The sequence below is a fragment of the Typopeltis vanoorti genome, chromosome 23 (assembly GCF_054136105.1).
Source record: "Typopeltis vanoorti isolate ZY-2024b chromosome 23, IOZ_Tvanoo_1.0, whole genome shotgun sequence".
Lineage (NCBI taxonomy): Eukaryota > Metazoa > Arthropoda > Arachnida > Uropygi > Thelyphonidae > Typopeltis > Typopeltis vanoorti.
In genome coordinates this window covers 50,463,187-50,486,544 of record NC_143571.1, presented here as the reverse complement: position 1 = coordinate 50,486,544, position 23,358 = coordinate 50,463,187, and the positions used below count along the sequence as shown (strand labels likewise).

The window sequence follows — 23,358 nt, the reverse complement described above, 5'->3', positions numbered from 1 at the left end:
CCATGTGAGGAATTCTGTGAGGAAAGAATATATGTGAAATTACAAGGCTGGTGATTATGAGAATTTCAGAAGACAGCCTGCAGCTGTAGAATGGAATGAGGAGATGGGCAAAAGGAGATCGATCCTTTTGAACAAGAACTATCTGATAGAAGCAATCTCTAAATGTGTTTCAATGAAAGGTTAAATAGCATAGCTATGAAATGGATGAATGAAGAGATTATGCATGCATTATAGAGAAAGAAGGCATTATGGAGGCAACATAAGATGAGTGGTAATAATCACTTCCATGAGGAGTACAAAGAACAGGCAAGGATGAGGTAAGTGTAGTAAGAGCAGCAGTTATCTAGAAAATAGAGAATGGAAAATTGGAAAAAATGATATTTTGCCCATCTCCTCAAAGAATATAATTGAGAAATTTAATCAGCAGTTCATAAAAGTCTTTTGTCCTTGTGAATGTGATATCATGGAGAATTTGAGATCAGTGGATGATATCATCATCCACTGCTTTCAAACTTGCTCTCAAACATTAAGCAAACTTGATATTAATAAAGATGTGGGATATGAAGATATATCACCGTGTATTTTGAAGAAATGCACCAGGGAGTTGATATCTGCCTTGACATATTTGTTGAATATAAATCTTACATGGGTCACGTTCCAAAGGAGTAAAGAAATGCAAGATTGTACCGCCTTATAAGGTGAGGTGACAGAACTCAAGCATCAAATTATAGGCCAATCCGTGTATCAGGTATAGTGATTAAAGCATTGGAAAGGCTGGTGAGAACAATGACTCAAAATTTTGTTGAATACAGTGGTATTATCTTTGATGGACAGAATGGATTTGCTAAAGGCAGGTCATGTTTTAGTAATCTACTCAATTATTACAATAAGTTGACAGATATTTTGGACAAGAGGGATGGATAACAGTAGTATACTTAGATTTTGCAAAGGCTTCTGATAGATTACCACATGATAAGTTGGCTATCTAATAGATATCAGAAAGTTGTGTATGGGGGAGAAATATCCAGGAAGAGGAAAGCCACTAGTGATGTGCTGTCTCAGGGGTCTATTTTAGGGCTGTTGCTGTGTATGTTAATGATATTGGGGAAGATTTAAATGGGTATATACAGCTGTTTGCAGATGATTCAAAGTTGGGCCAAACTTTAAAGAAGACTTGAATAGGCTAAGTGAATGGGCATGGGAGTGGGGATACCAGGTCCATGTTGGAAAATGTAAGGTTTTAAATTTGGAAAACAAAGATGGGATGTAGAATTTACTCTTGCTCGGGATATAGTGTTGGAGGTGGAGGAAATAGTCCTTATCCTCCTAGATGGTGGATAAAGATCTAAAATTTACATGACATATTGCTAAATTGTGAGGACAACACAATGAATTCTGGAAATAATGTGGAGGATACTGACTTGTAGAAGTAAGCAGAATCTGGTTTGATTGTATAAGACCTTGATTAGGCCACATATGGACTACTGTGCACAGATTTGATTACCTGGTTTTCAAAATGATGAAGAGGTGTTAGAAAATATCCAGAGACAATTGACTAAAGTAGTTTTGGATCTCTGGAATGTTGAATATGAAGAAAGGCCGAGGAGATGCAGTTTACGAAATCTAGTGGATAGAAGAAAGAGAGATGATATTATTATTATTATTACCCAAGACCCCATGGAGTCAAAGACTCATCTAGGAAGTCCTTTTATCATACATACAGCTTATCATAACATGCTTTAAACACACTCAAATTCTCTGCAGACACCACATTCTCAGGCAAGGCATTCCAATCATTCACAACTCTGCATGCAAAAAACTTGCTCCTTGCTCCCCTGCTCACTCGCTCCTTATACAGATTCCAGGGATGTCCTCTGGTTCTCCCCTGATCTCCCACTGTTTTCGGTAGAACCTCTTCAACATTGATCTTATAACAATCCCTTACTAACTTGTAGGTCTCTATCATATCTCTTCCTCTTCCTCTTGTCCACAAGACTCTGCAAATTGCATCCTCTCAATCTTTCTTCATATTTGACATTCCAGAGGTCAGAAACTACCTTAGTCAGTTGCCTCTGGACACTTGCCTACATCTCTTCGTCCTTTTGAAAAATCAGGTGACCAAATCTGGGCACAATAGTCCATGTGTGGCCTAATCAAAGCCTTATACAACAGAACAAGAATCTCCCTACCTCTACAAGTCAGTGTCCTCCACATCATTCCCAGAAGTCTTTGTGTTGTCTTCACAGTTTTGGCAATGTGTCGCCTAAATTTCAGATCCTTATCCACTATCACCCCAAGATCCCTTATTTCCTTCACCTCTGACAATATATCCTCACTAAATATAAATTCTGCATCCCATCTTTGTTTCCATTTAAAACCTTACGGTTTGCAGCATTGAACTCGCATCCCCATTTCTGTGCCCAATCACTCAATTTATTCAAGTCTTCTTTTAAGGCCACAACATCTTCCCTGCTCTTCATGGTTCGTCCCAACTTGGCATCATCTGCAAACAACTGAATATCTCCATCCAAATCTTTGCCAATATCATTAATATACAAGTTAAACAGTAGTGGCCCTAAAACAGACCCTTGAGGCACACCACTAGTGACTTTCCTTTTCCTGGATATTGCTTGCCCATACACAACTTGTTGATACCTATCAGATAGCCAGTCTCCAATCCAATGAACTAATCTAATATCCAACCCCCATCCACTCTAGTTTGTCTATCAACTTATCATGCGATAATCTATCAAAAGCTTTTGCGAAATCTAAGCATATTACTGTGTATCCCTCTCCTCTGTCCAAGGAAGCAGTCACCTTATTGTAATAAGTAAGTAGATTACTAAAACATGACCACTCTTTTGCAAATCCATGCTCTCAATCAAAGATAATATCATTGTTGTCAATCCAATTCTGGATCCTAGTTCTCACCAGCTTCTCCAACAACTTAACACAACAGCTGACAGACAGATAGGCCTATAATTTAATGCTTAAGTTCTATCACCTCCCTTATGAAATAGCACAATCTTGCCCTCCTTCCACTCCTTAGGAACTTGATCCAGTGCAAGACTCATATTAAAAATTTTATGTCAAGGCACATTCCTTCAGAATACGTAGTTATATATTATCAAGTCTCAGAGTCTTATTAACATCGAGTTTGCTCAACTCCCAATACACCTCTTGCTCACTTACAGTCGGTCTCTCCTCCCAATCATCAACTGCTCTCAAATCTCCATGAAGTCACATTCACAAGAATGAAAGACCTCTATGAACTGCTCATTAAGTATCTCCACTATATCTTCCACAACAACTGTCTTTATACCATTTTTCCCCAATCAATTTCATCCTTCCATAATCCTTCTTTTTTTTGCTGACTAAAAAAAAGAATACTGCTCATACGTCGTGAAGCCAAAAGAACTCCTTAGGATTCTTTTTGGCTTCATGACGTATGAGCAGCTAACTGCTGCTCACACGTCACTTTTGCTACCCTTACCAAGCAAGTCACCAGCCTTGCCTGATCTTTGTAATCCTCATGGAATTGGTTATTACCAGTTCTCTTATGCTGCCTCCAAAATGCCCTTTTTCTCTGTATCGTATGCTTAATCTCTTTATTCATCCATTTCGCACCTACCCTATTTAACCTTCTGACTCTTGGAATACATTTAGACGTTGCTTCTACTAGATAGTTCTTGAAAATCCCCCAAGTTGCATTGATCTCTTTTCCAGATCTCTTTTCCACATGATAGAGACATACAAGTTAAGAGATTGATATGGAATTAGAGAAGAACAAGAAGTCATCCCTGGAAGCTGCGTAAGGAGGGTGAGCAAGGGAGTGAGAAGCAGGTTTTTTGCATGGAGAGTTATGAATGATTGGAATGCATTGCCTGAAAGCATATGTCTGCAGAGAAATGGAATGTGTTTAAGGCATGATATTATGAGCTGTGTGTATGAGAAAGAGACACCCTAGATGAGTCTTTGACTCCGTGAGGCCTTATGATAATAATAATAATAGAAATAAATTCCTTTTTCCCTTGTCTTGTATGTTTTTGCCTTCCTCCAATCTAATATTCTTACAGTCGAAATTAACCATAATAACAATAATCCTCTTTGTATCCATATGTTTCACTTTTCTATGCACAGTCCTCTTCAGATGATCCTACTCTGCAGCAGCATCAAGTTTTATGTGTTTTATGTTTTGTTAATCTCTAACTCATACTAAAAACTCTAATCTTCACTTCCTGACTAACCACACTCTTACACAAATTCCAGGCAAGTATATCAACTTTCCTTGAAAAACATTCAACATCAGTGACTCATTTACAGCCTTTTCTGGCAATTCCACTCATTTACAATTATTATGCAAAAATCTACTTTTTATTTATTGAGATGGCTCTTATACAATTTCCAGTGATAGCCTCTAGTTTTCCTCATCACCTATTACCATATCTCATCTTGTCTTTATGTGTTATGTTAAATGCCCTGCCACAGACAAGTGACCTAGTTTCTTATAAATCTAATTAATGCCATGATAGGGAGGTTTATCCTATCTGAATAGTTTGCTATGCCTGAATTATGTGTTTCACCTTGCCAATTTGTCTGTCTGACAGGATGAAAAAATTCAAGTTTCTGGGAGGGAAACTCTGCTGCCTTGGTGTGAGCCTGGTTAACTCGCCACTAGGTGAAAAGTCTTTATAAAGGTTTTTCACATCACAGATGGGACTCAAACTCAGGTCTTTCCGAACACAGGGTGTCATCGTCACCAATGAGCTATGAAGGCTTTGCCACCTACTGTATGTAATAATTGCCCTATCTGATAAGATCGTCTCACTAACTTATATGTCTCGTCACCTCCTCTCCTCCTATCTGCCAAGGTCTGTAGAGCACACTCCCTTAATTTTTTCTCATACTCAGGATCAGAGCCGGCGCTAGGAGCTTTGCCGCCCGCATGCAATTTCTATCTAAGCACCCCTGTAACGATCTAGGCGTGTGTGGTTCTTTTACGATAATAAAAATTTAAATTATTTGAAATTTCTTAAATAAATTTTGACATAACAGCCACACGTTGGTTCGCGAAATGTAACGAACCAAGGGTGTTGACTAGGCAGGATAATCGTTAAAAACCCGAATATTCAAAAAATTCTCAAAAGTTAAAGCAAATTTTGATAAAGCCACTTCACTTTAATCATTGAATATAATGACACAGGGATTATAGCATTATAGCCTTCTCACCAACCTGAATCGCTAACAAAATTAAAATGAATTTTAATTAAAGTTAAAATTTATTTGAACTAAAGTTTAAAAAATTCTTGCATTTTACAAGTTACTAAATTCTTAGTAACTTATAAAAATTATTAAAAAATTTTTACAAGTGGAACTATCTTTTAGGAAAATAAAAGAAACTCAAGATAGATGAGAAAATAAGAAAAGAATTCAGAAATAATTAGAACATTTAATATAAGGATTCAAAAAATAACATCTTTACAGAATAACAGAAAATAAAATTAAATTACATAAATATACTTGAAATTTTTAAATTAAATTTTAGGGTTTTTGATTTCATATTTACAAAATTAGAAAAAATGATCTTAACGTCTAATTCTGCACATATATCATTTTCAATACAAACTAATGAAACTAAAGAACAAGTATGCCAAAAAAAAAGCATACTTGTTCTTAAGAAGAATCAATTTCAACTTGGAAAAGGAACGTTCACCGCTCGCTACACTAACAGGTAAGGTTAATAGTATTCTTAAAGCAATTGAAAAGTTAGGGAAAGATAAATTATTGGACACAATAAAATTAAGAATATTGAAAGAGATTTGAATATTTAAATTATCCTTCTGAAAAATATCCCAGAAAGCACATAACTCGTCATATAGTTCTATTGGATTTATGTCTTTTTTGTCACCGTCCTTCAAGAGAATCTTTAAATTGTCACAATTTTTTCGTAAATCTTCATTATTAATTTGTAGTAATCTATACAAGAAATTGAAATTATCATAATATGTTTTTAGTTGTTCAAAGCGTTCTATTAATGAACATTGCGTCTAGAAGTATATAAAACACATTCACTCTAAATGTATCGTCTGGTGATTGTGGCGTTTCGTCATGATGCTCTTAGTCAAATGGTCGTGTCTTCTTTCGTCGTCGAACTTTCATACCAATTTTAAATTCTTGTTCTCCAATTTCTATTTTATGCCCACAAGAAATTATTACACAACACGACACAGAGACGAAATAATAGTCTGCACCGCGCTACTGTCAGTAGCCTACTGAGATGTGTACCCTATGATCAATATACATTTTTTTTTTATTATTCGGTGTATCCGGCCTTATTTATTTTAATATTGATCATTCTAAGAATTTTTAGTTTTTATGATAAAAATTTTGTTTCTTAAAAATGAACTTACAAACCGTGTCCGGCGGCAGTGTCCCCCTTCGTAGCGGCACCCACGTGCCCGCTTCCATCGGCCCTGCTCAGGATCTCAGACAGTCTTAAGTCACTTCTTAGAATACAGAGGCAAATGACTAAGACCTGAGAGAGTGGCTTGCATCTGTATTCTCTCTCTTTCTGTTTCTTTATAGCATTTATATTTTCTTAAAATATTTCCTTATAATAGCATAACTTACCAATACACCACAACACTTCTCTCCAGTTCATCATTTCTTTACTAACTGGGAAATTAAATGAAAAATTCAGTCTAGCTTTGGAAAAATTAAGTAAAATGTTTCTATTGTTCAAAATAAGATGAAGCATTTAGATCCTATGGGATAATTTTATGATTTGAATTGGCTTTTAATATAAATAAATGTATACTTACAGAACTAAAAAAAAAATAATAATAAATAAAATAGACATTCTTTAAGCACATTTATATGAATGACCCACTAATCTGTTAATCCATTGTCTCATCTATGGGTAAAGTAACTCACCAGCGGATTGCCAAGTGCACAGTGTTTCTACTGTAATCCAGGACAAAGTGATTTTCAATCTGGACAACTAAAAAAAAACTTTTATTTTTTATAACAGTATTTTTAAAATAAATTAAAAAAATAGCCTGCTGCTGAAATAGAAATGTTTCTTTCATAAATGCCTATCTGTGAGCATATCTGTGAATATATACAGGGTGTTCGGGATAAATTTGACATATTTATAATTAATTATATTTTTCCGTAAGTTACATGTATTAACACACACTTCTCTTCATTTAAAAGTTTGGACCCTTCTTCATTCATATACAAGATGTCAGAAAGGATGGATAGCTGGAACCCACCTGAATCATGGAAGAGAATAACTTGTATCATGATGATTCGTGCCCGCCATCAAAATAAGGATATTACGACTGCTGCCCAATGCTCCCTCAATACAGTAAAAACAATCAGGCATGAACTAGAGACTTGCAATGGTGACTACGAGGATGTAGCAAGAAGAAAGATCCCTAGCAGACGATCTGATTGCGTTCGTACAGCAGAATTCCTCGCAAATCTGCAGGAACAGGTGTTGAAGAACCCTGGCATTGGAATTCGGGCTTTGTTCGTGGAGTTGCTAACTGTAGTCAAGCCCTGGATAACAAGGGTAGCCAATGGTAGGCCGTATGTATGGCAGCAGGATTCGGCCCCTTGCCACACCTCTGGGAAAAGTCAAAAATGGTTGTCTGAAAATTTCTACGACTTCACCAGTCCAAATGTTTGGCCTCCAAACTCCCCAGACCTTAACCCCATGGATTATTTTGTATGGGGCGCAGTTGAAAAAGACACCAATCGCACTTCCAGTAATACAAAAGCCCAGTTAATGGATAAAATTAAAACAGTTTTTGCGGCCCTTCCCAGGGAGACTGTAGCATCAGCTTGTTCGAGGTTCCGAAGCAGAATTGAAGCTGTGATCGATGCTAATGGTGGTTATTTTGAGTAAATCTTGTTGATAGTATTGTAATTAACTCTGCCTGTAATGTTTTTTTGTCAATTCATTAAATTTAATAGATACAAAGAAGATTTTCTTTTTCCTTACGAAACTGTCAAATTTATCCCGAACACCCTGTATATATATATATATATTGTAGTCTGGCATGAACATACTAAATTAACTCTTACTTAGTCCAGCAGTGTTTGTTGATAAAATCTTTGAAAGTCATTGTGTCCCATTCATCAGCATGAGGAGCATCCCATGGAGCCTCATTTGGAATCTATATACAAAAATTACAACTTAAGGAAGGCATTTTCAAAATAGTAATAGTGAAGAAGATTAGCCATCAAATAAAACATTAATTATATTCATTGAACAAATTTCAAATCTATTTACGATCGACCAAAATCATTGCTGTCAATTCATTCCCATTCATCATTAACACCTTATATTGGCATACTAAGTCAAATGGCCTGACTTAACTTTGAGAAATAATTTCCTAAACTTAATTTTTAATAGGTAAGGCATATTATCTATCTCTAAGTGATGACAAGAGGCCATCCCTGGAAGTTACGAAAGGAAACTGTGAGCAAGAGGGTAAGGAGTGGTTTCTTTGTGTGGAGGGTGGTTGAGCCGTGGAATGCATTGCCTGATGGAGTGGTGGGAGTGAGAACGGTCAGTGGGTTTAAGGAGTGGTATGATAAACTTTGTGTTTCTCAGGGGGGGACTTCCCCTCGATGAGTCTTGACAGACTTTATGTCTTAGAAAGGACCTCCCTCGATGAGTCTTTTGACTCCTTGGAGGCCTGAATAATAATAATAATAATAATAATAAGTCACTTGAGATAGATAATATGCCTTACCTATTAAAATGAACAAATTACCTATTAGAATGAACAAATCCAATTCTGCAAATTGGATTTGTTCATTCTCTGGCCAGTCTGTTTATTTTTCCAAATTTCCAAACAGGGAAGAAATTGTCTCCTCTATATGAAACCAGGCTAACTCACTCTGGAATTCATCCTTCTGTCCAGGCCTTCTGAACTATGCAGTGCAGCCACTGCAAAACCTTTATACATCCATACTTGAGCATTTCTAGTCAAATATCATCTACTCCTGCTGCCTTTCCACATTTCAGGCTTTTGATGGCTTTTTCTTTTGTTTTTCTTCTTTTTATGTTGGGCCCATACATGAGAGGGTGGTTGATAAACCTATAATACATTAGTACCGTGTATGGGTAGTGGGTTGAGAAAGGAGTTTACATTTGATTTAAATGACTGCATATTGTATTCCTGAGAAACACAACAGGGAGAAGACTGTTCCACAGTACAGCCATTGCAGGGATGAAGCAGTGGGAAAAGAAATTTGTTCTGTGGGTTTCAAGGTGCACTGTGAAAGGATGTTGAGTAGCAGCTGAAACACAACAGGGAGAAGACTGTTCCACAGTACAGCCATTGCAGGGATGAAGGAGTGGGAAAAGAAACTTGTTTTGTGGGTTTCAAGGTGCATTGTGAAGGGATGTTGAGCAGCAGCTGCAAATGTTCCAATGAGCTTAGCACTAAGTAGGGGAATTATTGATGCTACTTCAGATGAACAACATCCCATGAAAATATTTATGGAATACACATATTGCAGAAACAAAACGATTGTGCAAAAGTGGAGAAAGTGAGTGGGTAAGAGATGGGTCATTAATAAGTCTAATTGCTCTCCTCTGTATTGAGTCAATCATTTTGAGGGAGCTTTTAGGGCCCCACCACATCTGTAAGAGCAGTATTTAATAGCTGGCAGATTTGTGATTTGTATAAGGTTAATAGCTGTTCAGAGGTGAAGTAACATCTTGAACAAAAGAGAAATCCTAGTTTTTTAGAAGCTGAGGATGCAATAGTTGTGATGTGTTTATGCCAGGAGAGGTTTGATGTCATGGTAATTCCAAGAATAGAAATCTCAAATTGTTTGGAAATTTTGGGTGTTCTTTTTTTTTTTTTAATGAGAAATAAGACAGTGCTGGGTTTTATTAGCACTGAAATTGATGAGGTTATCTGAACCCCATTGGAAGATGGCTTGGAGATCAGAATTGCAGGCAATGATGGATGTTCTGTAGGTTGAGGTGAGTTGTGTAGAGTACGGTTTATCAAATGAAAGGGAGGAGTGCAATGTGCTGTCATCTGCAAAACTGTGTATTGGACTGGAAGTCAACTGAAGTAGGTCATTGATATATAGTAGGAAGAGAGTTGGTGAACAAACAGAACCTTGTGCAACTCCAGCACTGCCTGCAATTCTGGGGTCGCACAAGGAGATCTGCTCACATATGTCATCCACTATCACACATAGTGTGCATTCAGACAGAAAGCTAGCAATTCAACTACAAAAGTCCTGAGATAGACCAAACGATGGTACTTTGCTTAGTAAGCCTTTGTTCCAGACCTGGCCAAATGCTTGGAGATATTAAGTGCAATCACTTGAGATTCACCAAAAATTTCCCCATGGCATTTGTCCAGAGATGGATGACATATGTGAGCAGATCTCCTGTTGATCGGCAGCAACAGAATCCATATTGGCAGCCATTTATTAGCATGCAAAGTAGTATAGCCGGTGCCTTCAAAGTAGTATACACGGTGAGAATTGATGATTTTTTTGCATTACTTTAGAACAGGATTGAGGTGAGCAAAATAGGGTGGTAGTTGGATGGCTGACTTGTCGCTGTTCTTGGGAATGGGTTGAATATGGGCTAATTTCCAGGCTGCAGGATAGATACCAGTGGAGTAACAGAGTACATACAGGGTGACATAGGATAGGAATCAGTTCTGGCACACAAAATTTCAGGACAATTGGAGGAATGCCATCAGGGCCAGGAGACTTTTTTTGTCTAATCTGGACAGTATTTTTCTGATCTCTTTCTGGCAAAAAGATATAGGGGCAATGTATGTCGGGTATCTGGAATGGTTGGGGGGAAATTACCATTGTCAGTTATGCATTTGTTGGAAGCAAAGTGTCAGGCCAGGAGGTTGACTTTTCCATAGGCGATGATGCAATCCATCTGAGTATGATACGGTTAGGAATAGTGTTGGGCAGAAGTTATGACCAATTGCTTTGTTGAGAGACCAAAAGGCTCAGCTGCCATTTGGAAGGCTGCTAGTTTCCTGCTTTTTGTTCTTTCGAACTCTGTTTTGGAAACATTGATTATTTTTGCATCTATTTTGGGCTTCAGTATAAACTCTAAAGGAGGATGGAATTCTTGATTTGAGCTAGTTATGGTATGTTTGGATTTTCATTTGTACAGCTTTGGTGCATCTTTGGGAGAATCATTTCCCACACTAGTGTGGGAAATGAATGTTTCCATGCTGGTAAGGATTACTTTGGTGATACGTTTGCATATATGTTTGGGTTGGAAGGCTGGAAGCAAAAGTCCAACACTGTTATAATGCCAAATTGTATGGGAATGGCTATGTAAGCATTATTGAATGTGGAGGGGGGGGGGGGGAAATGAGCACTAGATTGTGGTCAGAATTACTTAGGGGACACACTACATTCACTGTGTATTTGGAAGTCATTGTGAGGAAGAGCTCTAGGTTGTTTAGGGAATGGTTCGTGTTATCAGGTATTCCGGTTAGCATCTCTGCCTGCAAAATCTGTACAATTGGAGGAGGAAAGCCATTTGGTGTTGTGTACATTAAAATCTCCTAGGAAGATGATTTCACTTGGGAAAGTGGGACTGGAAAAAGTCAATTTTTAAGCAGAGGAAATGAGAGCGCTCAGAGTGGTTGATTGCATTAGGCGAGCATGGATACATATTCCTGATTGCATCCCGGTTGAGTGTTTTTTAACACTACTTGTTTCATTTAGCAATTTTTCAAAGTAATTACTCCATACATCAAGGATATCTTCTCCAGTTTTCATGTCACCTTTATCATCTCTAATTGCTTTTACAGCACTCCTTTCTCCATTTCTGAGCTTTTTCAGCAGTCTCCAGAATATTTTGCCACCTTCCTGATATTTATTTTCTATGTTTTTCTATTTTCTATTTATTATCAAAGTTTTCCCATGACTTTTGTTTAGCTAGTTTTACACAGTGCTTAAATTTCTTATATTTTTCTCTGTATTCTCTAAGAGCACAAGCTGACTAATTACCCAGGAACTTTCGATGTGCTTTCTTTTTTTTCTTCACTACCTCATAAACTTCCTGTGTCTACTATGGAGTTCTGATTTTTCTATCCTTACAGACAACCTCACCACATGCTTCTCTAGCTGAATCAATCAATATTTTCTTCAGGGCTTGCCAGTGAATCTCCAAGGTTTGGTTCCTGTTCTCAAACTCTTTCATGTTTTCTTGAATAATGTTTGTATATTTTAGTCTACAGTTCACATCTGAGAGCTGCTCAACTTTTATTCACTTTAAAACTTTCTTACGTGTTCTTCTTTTCAATACGAAATTGAATTTTATACTGTTCAAGAATAAATGATGATCATTCCAATTTCAAAACTTCTGTATGCTCTAATGTGGTAGAATGGTAACTGCTGCAGAAGACGTTGTTGAGGTATTCAGTGTTCAATTTATAAGTGTTTCATCCTGATCAGGGTGGAATCATGACGAACTTAAGTGTAGAGGACATAGGAGAGGATAACTTAATTTTGAGTGAGCAGGAGGTATTTGAGGAAATAAATAACCTTGATGTTAATAAGGTCATAGGATTTGATGAAATATCACCACGCATCTTAAGAGATATTCCAAGGAACTGGCAGTAGCACAGTAGCATTGGCATGCCTGTTTAACAAGAGTTTTGCAACAGCACAGGTTCCAAGGGAGTGGAAGGAGGGTAAAATTGTTCCACTGCATAAAGGTGGTGATAAAGCTATAGCTTTAAATTATAGACTGGTCTGTATATCTGGAGTTGTGGTGAAGGTTCTGGAGAGATTGGTGAGAAGTAGGATACAGAAATGGGTTGATAACAGCAGTATTTTCTATGGTTATCAGCATAGGTTTGTTAAGAGGGAGATCATGTTTCATTAACCGCTCTTTAGCTACCCTCAGCAACCAAGTCACCCGCCTTGCCTGGTCTTTGTAGTCCACATGGAATTGGTTATTTCCACTTCTCTTATGCTTCCTCCATAATGCCCTTTTTCTCTGTATCACATGCTTAATCTCTTTATTCATCCATTTCACACCTACCTTATTTAACCTTCTCACCCTTGGAATACATTTAGACATTGCATCTACTAGATAGTTTTTGAAAATCCCACAAGCTGCAATGATCTCTTTTCCAGCTAAATCCTCATTCCATGCCACACCTGCAAGCTGTCTCCTGAGCTCTTCATAAGCACCCCCCCCCCTTGTAGTTCCACATATACCCTTTTCTTACAAAGATCCTCACACTTCTGGCAACCACCCAGGTAATCACCTAATGGTCACTCTCACCAATTGGTGAGATTTGACACTTCATTTATAATTTCATCCTCTGATGAGATGACCAAATCCAAGCCCCTCAATTCTTGTGTACCCTCTGTTCCATACTAGTAATTATTCCTCAAAAACTAAAGAAAGTTATTTTCTTTATGTCCAGTTGCTATCTGACCATTCCAGTCTATATTGCTATAATTAAAATCGCCCATAATGATCACTCTTTTCTTTTTTGCTTGACTAATTTTATTATACATTTCATAGTCACTACCATCCACATTTTCTGGTCTATAACAACATCCAACCAAGTATTTCATTCCATTCACCTCTATCTCACACCATACTGCCTCAAAACCACTGGCACTATTTCCCTCTTGCATCTCTACTTTGTATGGACATAACTCTTTCTCTATCATCAATAGCACCCAACCCCCTTCCTTTTTACCCCTTCTATCCTCACGAAATACATCACATCCTTCCATCTCTATTTCTGTCAGGATGTCGTCCTCATCTAACCATGTTTCACTTATCCCAACAATTTTTGGGTGAACAGACTGAATTAGTGTAACCATTTTATCTGCCTTGTTTCTTATACTTCTAGCATTTGTATAAGATGTGAGCTTGATTCTTGTTGTAATGAGAAGAAGCTTTGTTTTGTTTTTTTTCAATTACAGATGAGTTAGCCAATCTCATACAGAGATAGAAGGGTTTTTCTCTCCCATACATGCAAATCAGTCTAAGAATATGCACAATTAACAGAAAAATATTATTAAGCGATAGTGTGCATGGTATATAGATGATGGATAGTGATGGTGTATAGATGGAAGATCAAGTATTGTGAACAGTGAGTTGTGGTGTGTAGTGCCCTCCCACAATGAGGGCTTGGACTCCATGGAGGTGTCACATAATAATACAGTAATAATAATAATTTCTTAGTACTTTCTTAATCAGAATACCTTATATATTAGAAAAAGCTTAATTAGAATGGATTAAATTTATAGTATGTTATTCTATAATCAATTTAAATAGAAATATCAAAATAAAATATGTAAAACTGTACCTCTTTGCCCAGTTCATCTATTAAATGAATAATGTTATTGATATCCATATTCACAAATATGTTCCAAAATGAAGGCATAATTGAAGTCAGTCGACATCGATGATGCTAGAAAATAATCCAAAATTTAATGTTGTTATCTTTAATTCTAAATGAAAAATTCTGTTTAACATTAATAAATGCTTAAGAAAATAATAATTATTAATGCAAACTAAATGGATTAACTTTTTATTTTCTTTGCAGCTTCTGTGAAAAACTTAACTACTAACAACAATCATCGTCAATTTCCTGATATATATACCCTCAAAGGGTGTTCCGGCTACTAAGACAGCACTACATTATTAAGTTTGCATTATTATTGATCCTCTATCAACAATTTTCTTCCAGATTAGTCCCATATTTGTCAGCACTCCAACATTGTCATAACTAAACATTCTGCTCTTCTAAGGCACTTCTGACTGAATCAATCCACTTAGATCTTGATTTTCCTTGGGTCTTTTTCCTGCTATCATGGCATCAACCTGCTAACAATCACTGCAGATAATACAGTTATAACATTAACTTCCATTAAATTAAGACTCATCATAGGAGATCTCACTGTCACAACATACCTCATCAAACTGTTCAACAGTTTCCACATTCACTATACTCTCAGGTAATCTTTTCCATGTTAATCCAATAATAACTCTTACCAACTTATGTCACAGTCATATTCCCCTCCCTCCTCTTCCTATCCATGCATCTTGGCAAATTGCACTCCCTCAATCTTTATTCACACCAAACATTCCAAAGGCCAAAAATCACCTTAGTCTCTGCACCCTTTTCAATGCATCCTTATCCATCCACCTTCAAGGCCCACCTAACTGAATTGTGGGGACAGCAGATGCAAGAGGGACTTCCAATGGTCACGATCCTCAGGCACTAAGCTCAGGTGTTCTGGTGGGACTATCAGACGTGTCCACCCAAGGTTTTGGATATAATCTATCCAGTGAGTCCTTAGCCTTCCACGTGTTTCATGTTTCATTAACCTCTCTTTAGCTCATAAGCCTCCCACCCTCTTTGCCAAACCAGAGGGGGGGGGGGGGCTTGACAAAGAGGGCCTGCTGGGGAGCCTCTCTTGTGGCATTCTGAGGTGCCCGTACCATCGTAACTGTGATCTCTCAACACAGAGAACCAGTGGCTGAGTATTGAGGGTTTCCCAAATTGCAGAGCTTCTGACCCTATCGAGTCTTGTCAGCCCTGAAACCCCTCGAAGGAACCTCATTTCAGCAGCTTGGATTTGTGTCCACATTCTTTCGGTCATTACCCAGCTCTCATGACCATAGGTGAGGATGGGGAAATAGACTGTATTGAAGACAACAAGCTTTGCCTTCTGGTTTAACTCCCACTTCAATACTACCGAACAGGCAAGCTCCCGCAATATTGCACTTGCTGAGCCAATTTGAGTATTTAGCTCTATGTCCCACTTTCCATCACTCGTGAATATGGACCCAAGTATTTAAACTTCTCCACCTGCCTCAGTGGGACTCCACTCACATGTAGAGTGCACTGGGATGGTTTCATGAGACCAGAAATGTTTCCGTTTTGACCACACTGATCTTCATCCCAGCTTCTAATAAACAACTACAAACCTTTCCAGGGTCTGCTGGAGGTCATCTGTGGCCGATCATTACAGTTCTCATGACCATAGGTGAGGATGGGGAAATAGACTGTATTGAAGACAGCAAGCTTTGCCTTCTGGCTTAACTCCCACTTGAATACTATCGAACAGCCAAGCTCCCGCAATAGCTAAGGCAGAGCTAAGCAGAACTAGGTCATCTACAAAAAGCAGACATCCAATGCTACATCTTTCAATTCTGATACACTCACTGTCTTGACTGTGCCTATCAATCCAGTCCATAAATATTATGAAAAGGAGGGGTGACTGAACACACCCTTGACAGAGACCAACGGAGACTGTGAAAGGTTTAGGCTTTGTGCTGTTTACCCTGACACAGAACTCTGGGCATTCATACAGGGACCTGATGGCAGCTAATAGTTGGCCCATCCATTCCATAGTCCTGTACTACTTGCCAAAGCTTATTCCAAGGAACCCAGTCATATGCCTTCACCAAGTCCACAAAACATGTATAGACATTCTTGGCATATTCCCAAGATTTCTCAAAGACTTGCCTTAAAATGAAGATTTGGTCAGTTGCTTCTACCAGGATGAAAGCCACATTGTTCTTCTTAGAACTTTGACCCAGTGGCATAGCTAGAGCTTTTGCCAGCCAGGGCGGTCCCTAAGTTTGCCACCCCTCTCAACACACACACAAAAATACTACAAAAAGTTAAAACTATGTACAGGGAAATAAATTAAAACACTATGTTTATTTTTGAAGTAAAACTTTAATTTCATCATTCAAAAATGTTATTTTCTTGCTTTGCTGTTAGCAAAATCGTCGATGACATACATTGGCGAAGTCTATTTCATAGTAATTTAGGTAATTCTTAATCAATTTTATTTAGAAAAACTCCTCTCACAACAAGCAACACTTACAGCAATTGTGAGGAAAATTCACAGTAGTATTACAATATTTGGAAATGAGTTCTCGGGACTGTATTTTAGAATTAACTGCAAAAGTTCAAAAAGGTTCAAAGTGCCGCCCAGGGCTGACCACTCCCTACGCACCCCCCCCCCCCCTAGCTACGCCACTGCTTTGACCTAACTATGCTCCTGCACCTTCTTTCCAGGCACTTAGCATATACTTTCCCAGGCAGGCTGAACAGAGAGAGAGAGATGCCACAATAGTTGCTGCAATCTGTCTGGTCTCCCTTCTTGAAGACTTGTACTTGTACCGAATTTCATCATCACCAGCAGCCCTGCCCGATTTTAGTGATTTTATTGCTAAATGGACCTCTTCTGCTGTGAAACTAGTCATCACCCTGATCTGCACCTCTTGGATGTCTACAGCTGCCAGGCCACCTGGGTTAAGAAGGCTCTCAAAGTATTCCCTCCATCTGTGGAGGATATCCTTCTCAGTTGTTAAAAGTGCACCATCAACCATCAGAGGCCTTTATTGCCCTTGCTGTGCACAATTTCCTCCCTCAAAGGGGGGGGGGGGGGGATGGTCTGCCAGAATACCTTGTTTGCATTTGCATAGGATGCATCCTTATCTTCTTCAAAAACCAGATGAAGGCAACTAAATCTGTATACAGTAGTCCATATGTGTGGCATGATCTTAGCCCTAATATAAGAGAACCATAACCTCTCTACTTCTACATGTCAACATTCACTGTATCATTGCCATAATCTGTTATGATTTCCTTATAATTTTAGGTACTTGTCTACATTGCCCCCAGATCCTTTATGTCCTTTACCTCCTGTAAAATACACTCACCATATGTGTACTATGTATCTCATCTTTATTTTCCAAATTTAAATATATCACACTTTGCAACAATGAAATGGCTTTACTTGCACATTTACATAGTTCTATTTCATGTATCATTTACATACAGTATCATATTTTTATCTGCTCATTCTTGAATTCTCTTTTGATCAATTTTTCAAGTACTTTTACCATGACACCTGAGATATTGATTGGTCTGCAATTTGCCACTTTAGTCTTAGAACCTCCCTTATGAGGGAATTACTTTGTCCTCTTTCCACTCCCTTGGAACTCTATCTGATCAGAGACTAAAATTGAAGAGCCTAGTCAGAGGTATTGCCAGTTCCCTTTCACATTCTTTCAAAACCCTAGCCTAAATTAACACTACATACTTTGATATACTGAGGATAAAGTGTTCATTATTTAGAGGAGGAATCTGCAGCTTGAGCATTATGAATGAAAAGTGCTACTTTTCATGCACTTAATAATTTAATTTAAAATAAATTTCTCTTTGTGAAAAATAGTACAAAAATCTGGTATTCCCATTCTCTATAAAAATACCCTCCTCCAATCATTATGGAGCTCACATTCATAATTACTTTTATTTTTTTTATTATTATGGGCTACTCCATGGAGTCCTTAGACTCGCTGAGAATGGCCCTAAACATCATGCCAAACACTATCCAACATTTGCGCAATATATATCACTATGCTTTGAACTTATTCACAGTGATGGCACCCACAGCAGACTCTGGCAACCTATTCCACTCATTCACCACTCATTCTCCAAGCAAAAAATCTAGTCCTTACACTCCTCCTAACTACATCTGAAAAATTTTATTTGTATTAACTTTGTAAAAAAATCCTTCAGTAATTTGCATGTCTTAATCATATCACCCCTCTTCCGTCTGTCAACCAATTTCTATAACCCACAAATCTTCAACCTGTCATCATAATGTTCATTATATAGACTTGTTACCATCTTGGTCACTTGCCTCTGGATTCTCTTCACCTCTTCATCACCAAGAAACCAAGGTGACCAGATATATGCACAGTGGTCATGATGGGATCTTACCAAGACTCAATAAAGAGGTCTAATAACCTGCTTGTCTCTACTCATCAGGGTATTCTTCACTAATCAAGTAATCCGATGAGCTACTTTAGCCACTTTTGCAATATGCCTTCTAAACTTTAACTCCCAATCCACTAAAAACCCCAGATCCCTGGCTTTGTCAATTTCCTGGAGTACAGTTCCATATGGTGCACAACTAGTAATCTTTTTGCCTCAAAATGCATAATCTTACACTTTGCGATATTAAACTTCTTTGCCGAGACTGCCAGACTATCAAAATCATCATGATAAATTTTATATCATTAATGTACAAATTAAATAGTAGCAGTCCAAGAAGAGCCATATGGAACACTTCTCCTACTTTCTGATATCTCTCCATCAACCACTCTTATTCAGTTCACTAACTTTATATCAATCCCTATGTGGTGCAATTTATTGATTAGAATTCTGTGCAAAATCTTGTCAAAAGATTTTTCAAAGTCCACCAGTATTACTGCAAATTCATTACCTTTATCCAACTCAGCTCTCACTATATTATAAAACATAATATTATGTTTTATACTGAGACATGACCTATCCTTCACAAAACTATGTTGTCCCCCTCCACACACACACACAGTATCCAATTTCTGTCTATCCAATCCTGTATTTTGTTCTTGACCAACTTCTCCAGTACCTTAACATGACTCCTCATATGCTGATCGGTCAGTAATTTGCTATATCATTCTTGGAACTTCCTTCATGTGATGGAATTATTTTCCCTTCTGTCCATCACCCCCTTGGGACTAACTAAGCCATAGTTGAGACTTAGATTAAATAATATGGTCAAAGGCACTGCCAATTCCCTAGTGCCTTCTCATAAAACTTGAGCTAGCATACTATCTAATCCCATAGCTGAATTCACATCAAGGTTATGTAATATGTTATGCACCTCCAGTTCATTTACCTCGGTTTCAATATAGCTCTTTCTCTCTCTCTCTCTCTCTCTCATTATTACAATATCTCCATCTGGATGATATACTCTTGCAAAACATTCACTTTGTAATAATAATATTTCATCTGATTTAGTTATCTTCCTACCACTGGCATTCATTAAAATCATCCTGCCATAAACATTCTTCCTTTTATTTGCAACATACTAAAAGAACTCTTTGGGATTATCTTTGGACTACACTGCTAATTCTCTTTCATATCCTGCTTTTGCCTTTCTTACCACACTGATTACCCTTCTGGCCTGTGCTTTGCAATGTTCATGTGCCTGCTGGTCACCTTTATCCTTGAATTCCCTCCACAAATTTTTCTTTTTTGTAGTTCCAGCTTAATGATGGTATTCATCGATTTAACTCCCACTTTATTTATTCTCCTAACTCTAGGTATGCAGTCTGCTATTACTTCTCTCAAACATTCCTTTACCACTTCCCATGCACTATCAACACTCAGCCCTTGCAGTTTCACATGCCATGGCACTGATCCAGACAATCTCCTAAACTTGTCATACCTTCTTTTTGATTTTTCTGCAATTGAGTAGGTTCTTCTCTTAGTAGCAAAAACTTTCCTTCCACTCTCTTCTGTTCTGAGCCTTCTCTTCAAGGTTATGTACCTGTCTCCATTCAGCATGTCATTTAGCATTGTTTTCCTTACTCTTCCTCTGGATCTTTTTCCGTCTATTTTTCCTTCGATGGCATCTCTGATGATTCCATTCCTTCTCAGAATATGCCCGATACAGTTTCCCTTTCTTCTTTTTATCCTCCTTAACAGACTTCTTTCTTCTTCTACTCTTTTTAAGGCCTCTTCATTAGTTATTTTATCTGTCCATTTGATATTTTCCATCCTCCAAATCCACATCTCAAAGCTTTCCAAAATCTTAATTTCTTTTCTTCTTTCTTCAACATCCAAGTTTCAGCTGCATAGAAGGCAACACTCCACACATAACACTTTGTTGTAAGTTTATTTTTCACTTGGTTATACTATAATAAATTTAGTTTAATCCTTTATCCAAGTGTGAGCAAACAAAGTTTGCACTCGAAAATATCTTCAGTACTGAGGTAAGGTAGTACAACACCAGGCAACTCATGGCAAAGGTGGAGCAAGAGACTTAAGAGACTTGGTCCACCTCTGCCACGAGTTGCCTGGTGTTGTACTACCTTACCTCAGTCCTGAAGATATTTTAGGGTGCAAACTTTGTTTGCTCACACTTGGATAAAGGATTAAACTAAATTTATTATAGTTTAACCAAGTGAAAAATAAATTTACAACATCTTTCTCTAAATCCAGAGTAATTTAATAATAAGGTGGCACACCTTTTGGCAACTCCTATAGGTAAAGATGACTTCTCCATTGCTTCTGCCTTGGTATCTCCACTTCTGGGCCTGGCTCCCACTGACGAGACCTCCACGTTTGGGTCTGCCTCCCATGCTGGATATATGAGAGGCTCTGCTTGGAGTAGGTTTTTGCCTGTCTCTGAGTAGAGCCACTACTGAGATTTATGGCTCTGTCTGATGGTGGGGTGAGCCTGCCACTGGGTAGAGCCAACGCTGAGAAGTTCTTCTTGGTGATGGGGTGAGCCTGTCACTGAGTGGAACAAAGCTGAGTTGGGCGATCTTTCAGGATTGTCTAATTTTTAGAGAGGTCTTTACTTACATACACCTCAATAAAGGTCGAAACCGGTCTGGGTAGTGGCCCTTCCCTTAATGCATAACATTATACATAACCGCAAGGAGATGTGTTTTGCATTATGGGAGATACTGAGATAGAAGTGATGATAGCTTGGTCCACTTTTGCCATGAGTTGCCTGGTGTTGCACTACCTTACCTCAGTCCTGAAGATATTTTCAGGTGCAAACTTTGCTCACACTTGGATAAAGGATTAAACTAAATTTATTATAACATAACATTTTATTAGTCTTTTCCTTAGGTTTCTGTCCATTTTACTTCTGAATAAATTCCATTTTCTATTAAAGGCATCTCTTCCCATCATTATTCTTGCTTTTATTTTATGTCACTTTTACATCTTCCGTCACTGCTAATAATACTTCCTAGATATTTAAATATCTTTACTTGATTCAATTTTTCCCCATTTATTCTGATATCTATATTTGCCTCTTTCCTTGCTATTTTCATTACCTTCGTTTTTCTTATGTTAATTTTTATTCCATGATTGATACAGGATTCCAGTAATCTATTCAACAGATGTAGTAGTCCTGTTTCAGTATTTGATAATAATGCCTTGTCATCTGCGTATCTCATTGCAAATATCTGCTTACCTCCAATCTTTATTCCTTCTTCTGGATTCTCCAGCACTTCTTTTTAACATTGCTTCATTTAACATGTTAAGCAAAATTGGTGACAGAGAACAGCCTTGTCTTACTCCTCGTCCAATGATACCTGGTTCTGTTGTACCATATATGTCTCTCACCATGGCAGTTGGTCCCATATATAGTGAAATAATTAGCCTTCTGTTTTTCCAATCTTTTCCATTACTTCCACCATCTTATCCCATTTTACAAAGTCAAAAGCGCTTTCAAAATCTATATAACAGATATTAACTTCCAGACTTCTTTCACTTACTGTTCTTAACAGTCCAATCGCATCTCTTGTTTCCCTACTTCCTGAAACTAAACTGATCTTCTCCAAGAAATTCTTCCACCTTAGATGCAATTCTTTGTTAAGATTCTCATAAGTATTTTTGATGTATGGGAAATGAGGCTTATTGGTTTAAAATCCTTGCAGTTTCCTGCATTACTTTTCTTTGGTATAGGTATAAATATTAAAGTCATAAAATCTTTTGGTAATTCTCCTTTGTTATAAACTAAATTTATTATTTTGGTTATTTCTTCAGTTCCTTTCTTCTGAAGTTGTTTCAGGAATTCTGCAGGTATTTCATCTATTCCTTCTGCCTTTCCACATTTTAATGGAAATTTAATAGCCATTTATACTTCAAAATCTCTAGGCCTAGATCATCTTCATTTACCTTCTTTATATCTTCTAATGGCAGCTCATTTGGTCTGTTTTCCTTGTCATATAGATCTTCAATGTATTCCTTCCATCTCATTAGGATTTTGTCTTCTTTAGTTATGATTTCTCCATTCTTATTTTCTATGCCTCTAGCTCTGTCATGCCTACCAGTCCTGTAATTCCACATACTCCCCCCCTTCGTAACTGAAAATTCCACACATTTAACTCCTCCCTCCCAGATCAAGACTATATGATCACTACCACGAATTGGTGGGAATGTGATCATATTGGTTATGGACAAATTCTCTGATGTAATTACTAAATCTAGCACTCTCAAATTCCAAGTACACTCCATCACATGCTGCCTCAAGTAATTATTCTTTAGTAACTGCATAAATCCATTTCCTTCCTCCAATGTGTCCTCTCCCATAATAATTACCCACCCTCCACTCATTGAGCTTATTTGCTGATGCATACTATCCCTATCATCCTTCACATTCCTTGGTCTATAGAAGGATCAAACTACATATTTTGTTCAGCTGACCACTTTTTCATAAAAGATGGCTTCAAATGGGTATTTTCACTGGTCTTCAGTTGAACTTTTGCCC

General features: G+C 37.7%; 1 protein-coding gene across 1 annotated transcript in view; it reads right to left on the bottom strand.

Moving 5' to 3' along the window:
* LOC150093842 (amine oxidase [flavin-containing] A-like) overlaps nucleotides 1-23,358 on the bottom strand; it is a 166,888-nt gene that overhangs the window by 53,955 nt on the left and 89,575 nt on the right. The window contains exons 4-5 of the mRNA XM_090412535.1: nucleotides 14,358-14,462; nucleotides 8,092-8,183 (exon numbers count right to left, since the gene is read on the bottom strand). Of these exons, the coding sequence (XP_090268661.1) occupies nucleotides 8,092-8,183; nucleotides 14,358-14,462 (197 nt within the window). The remainder of the gene's footprint in view (nucleotides 1-8,091; nucleotides 8,184-14,357; nucleotides 14,463-23,358) is intronic.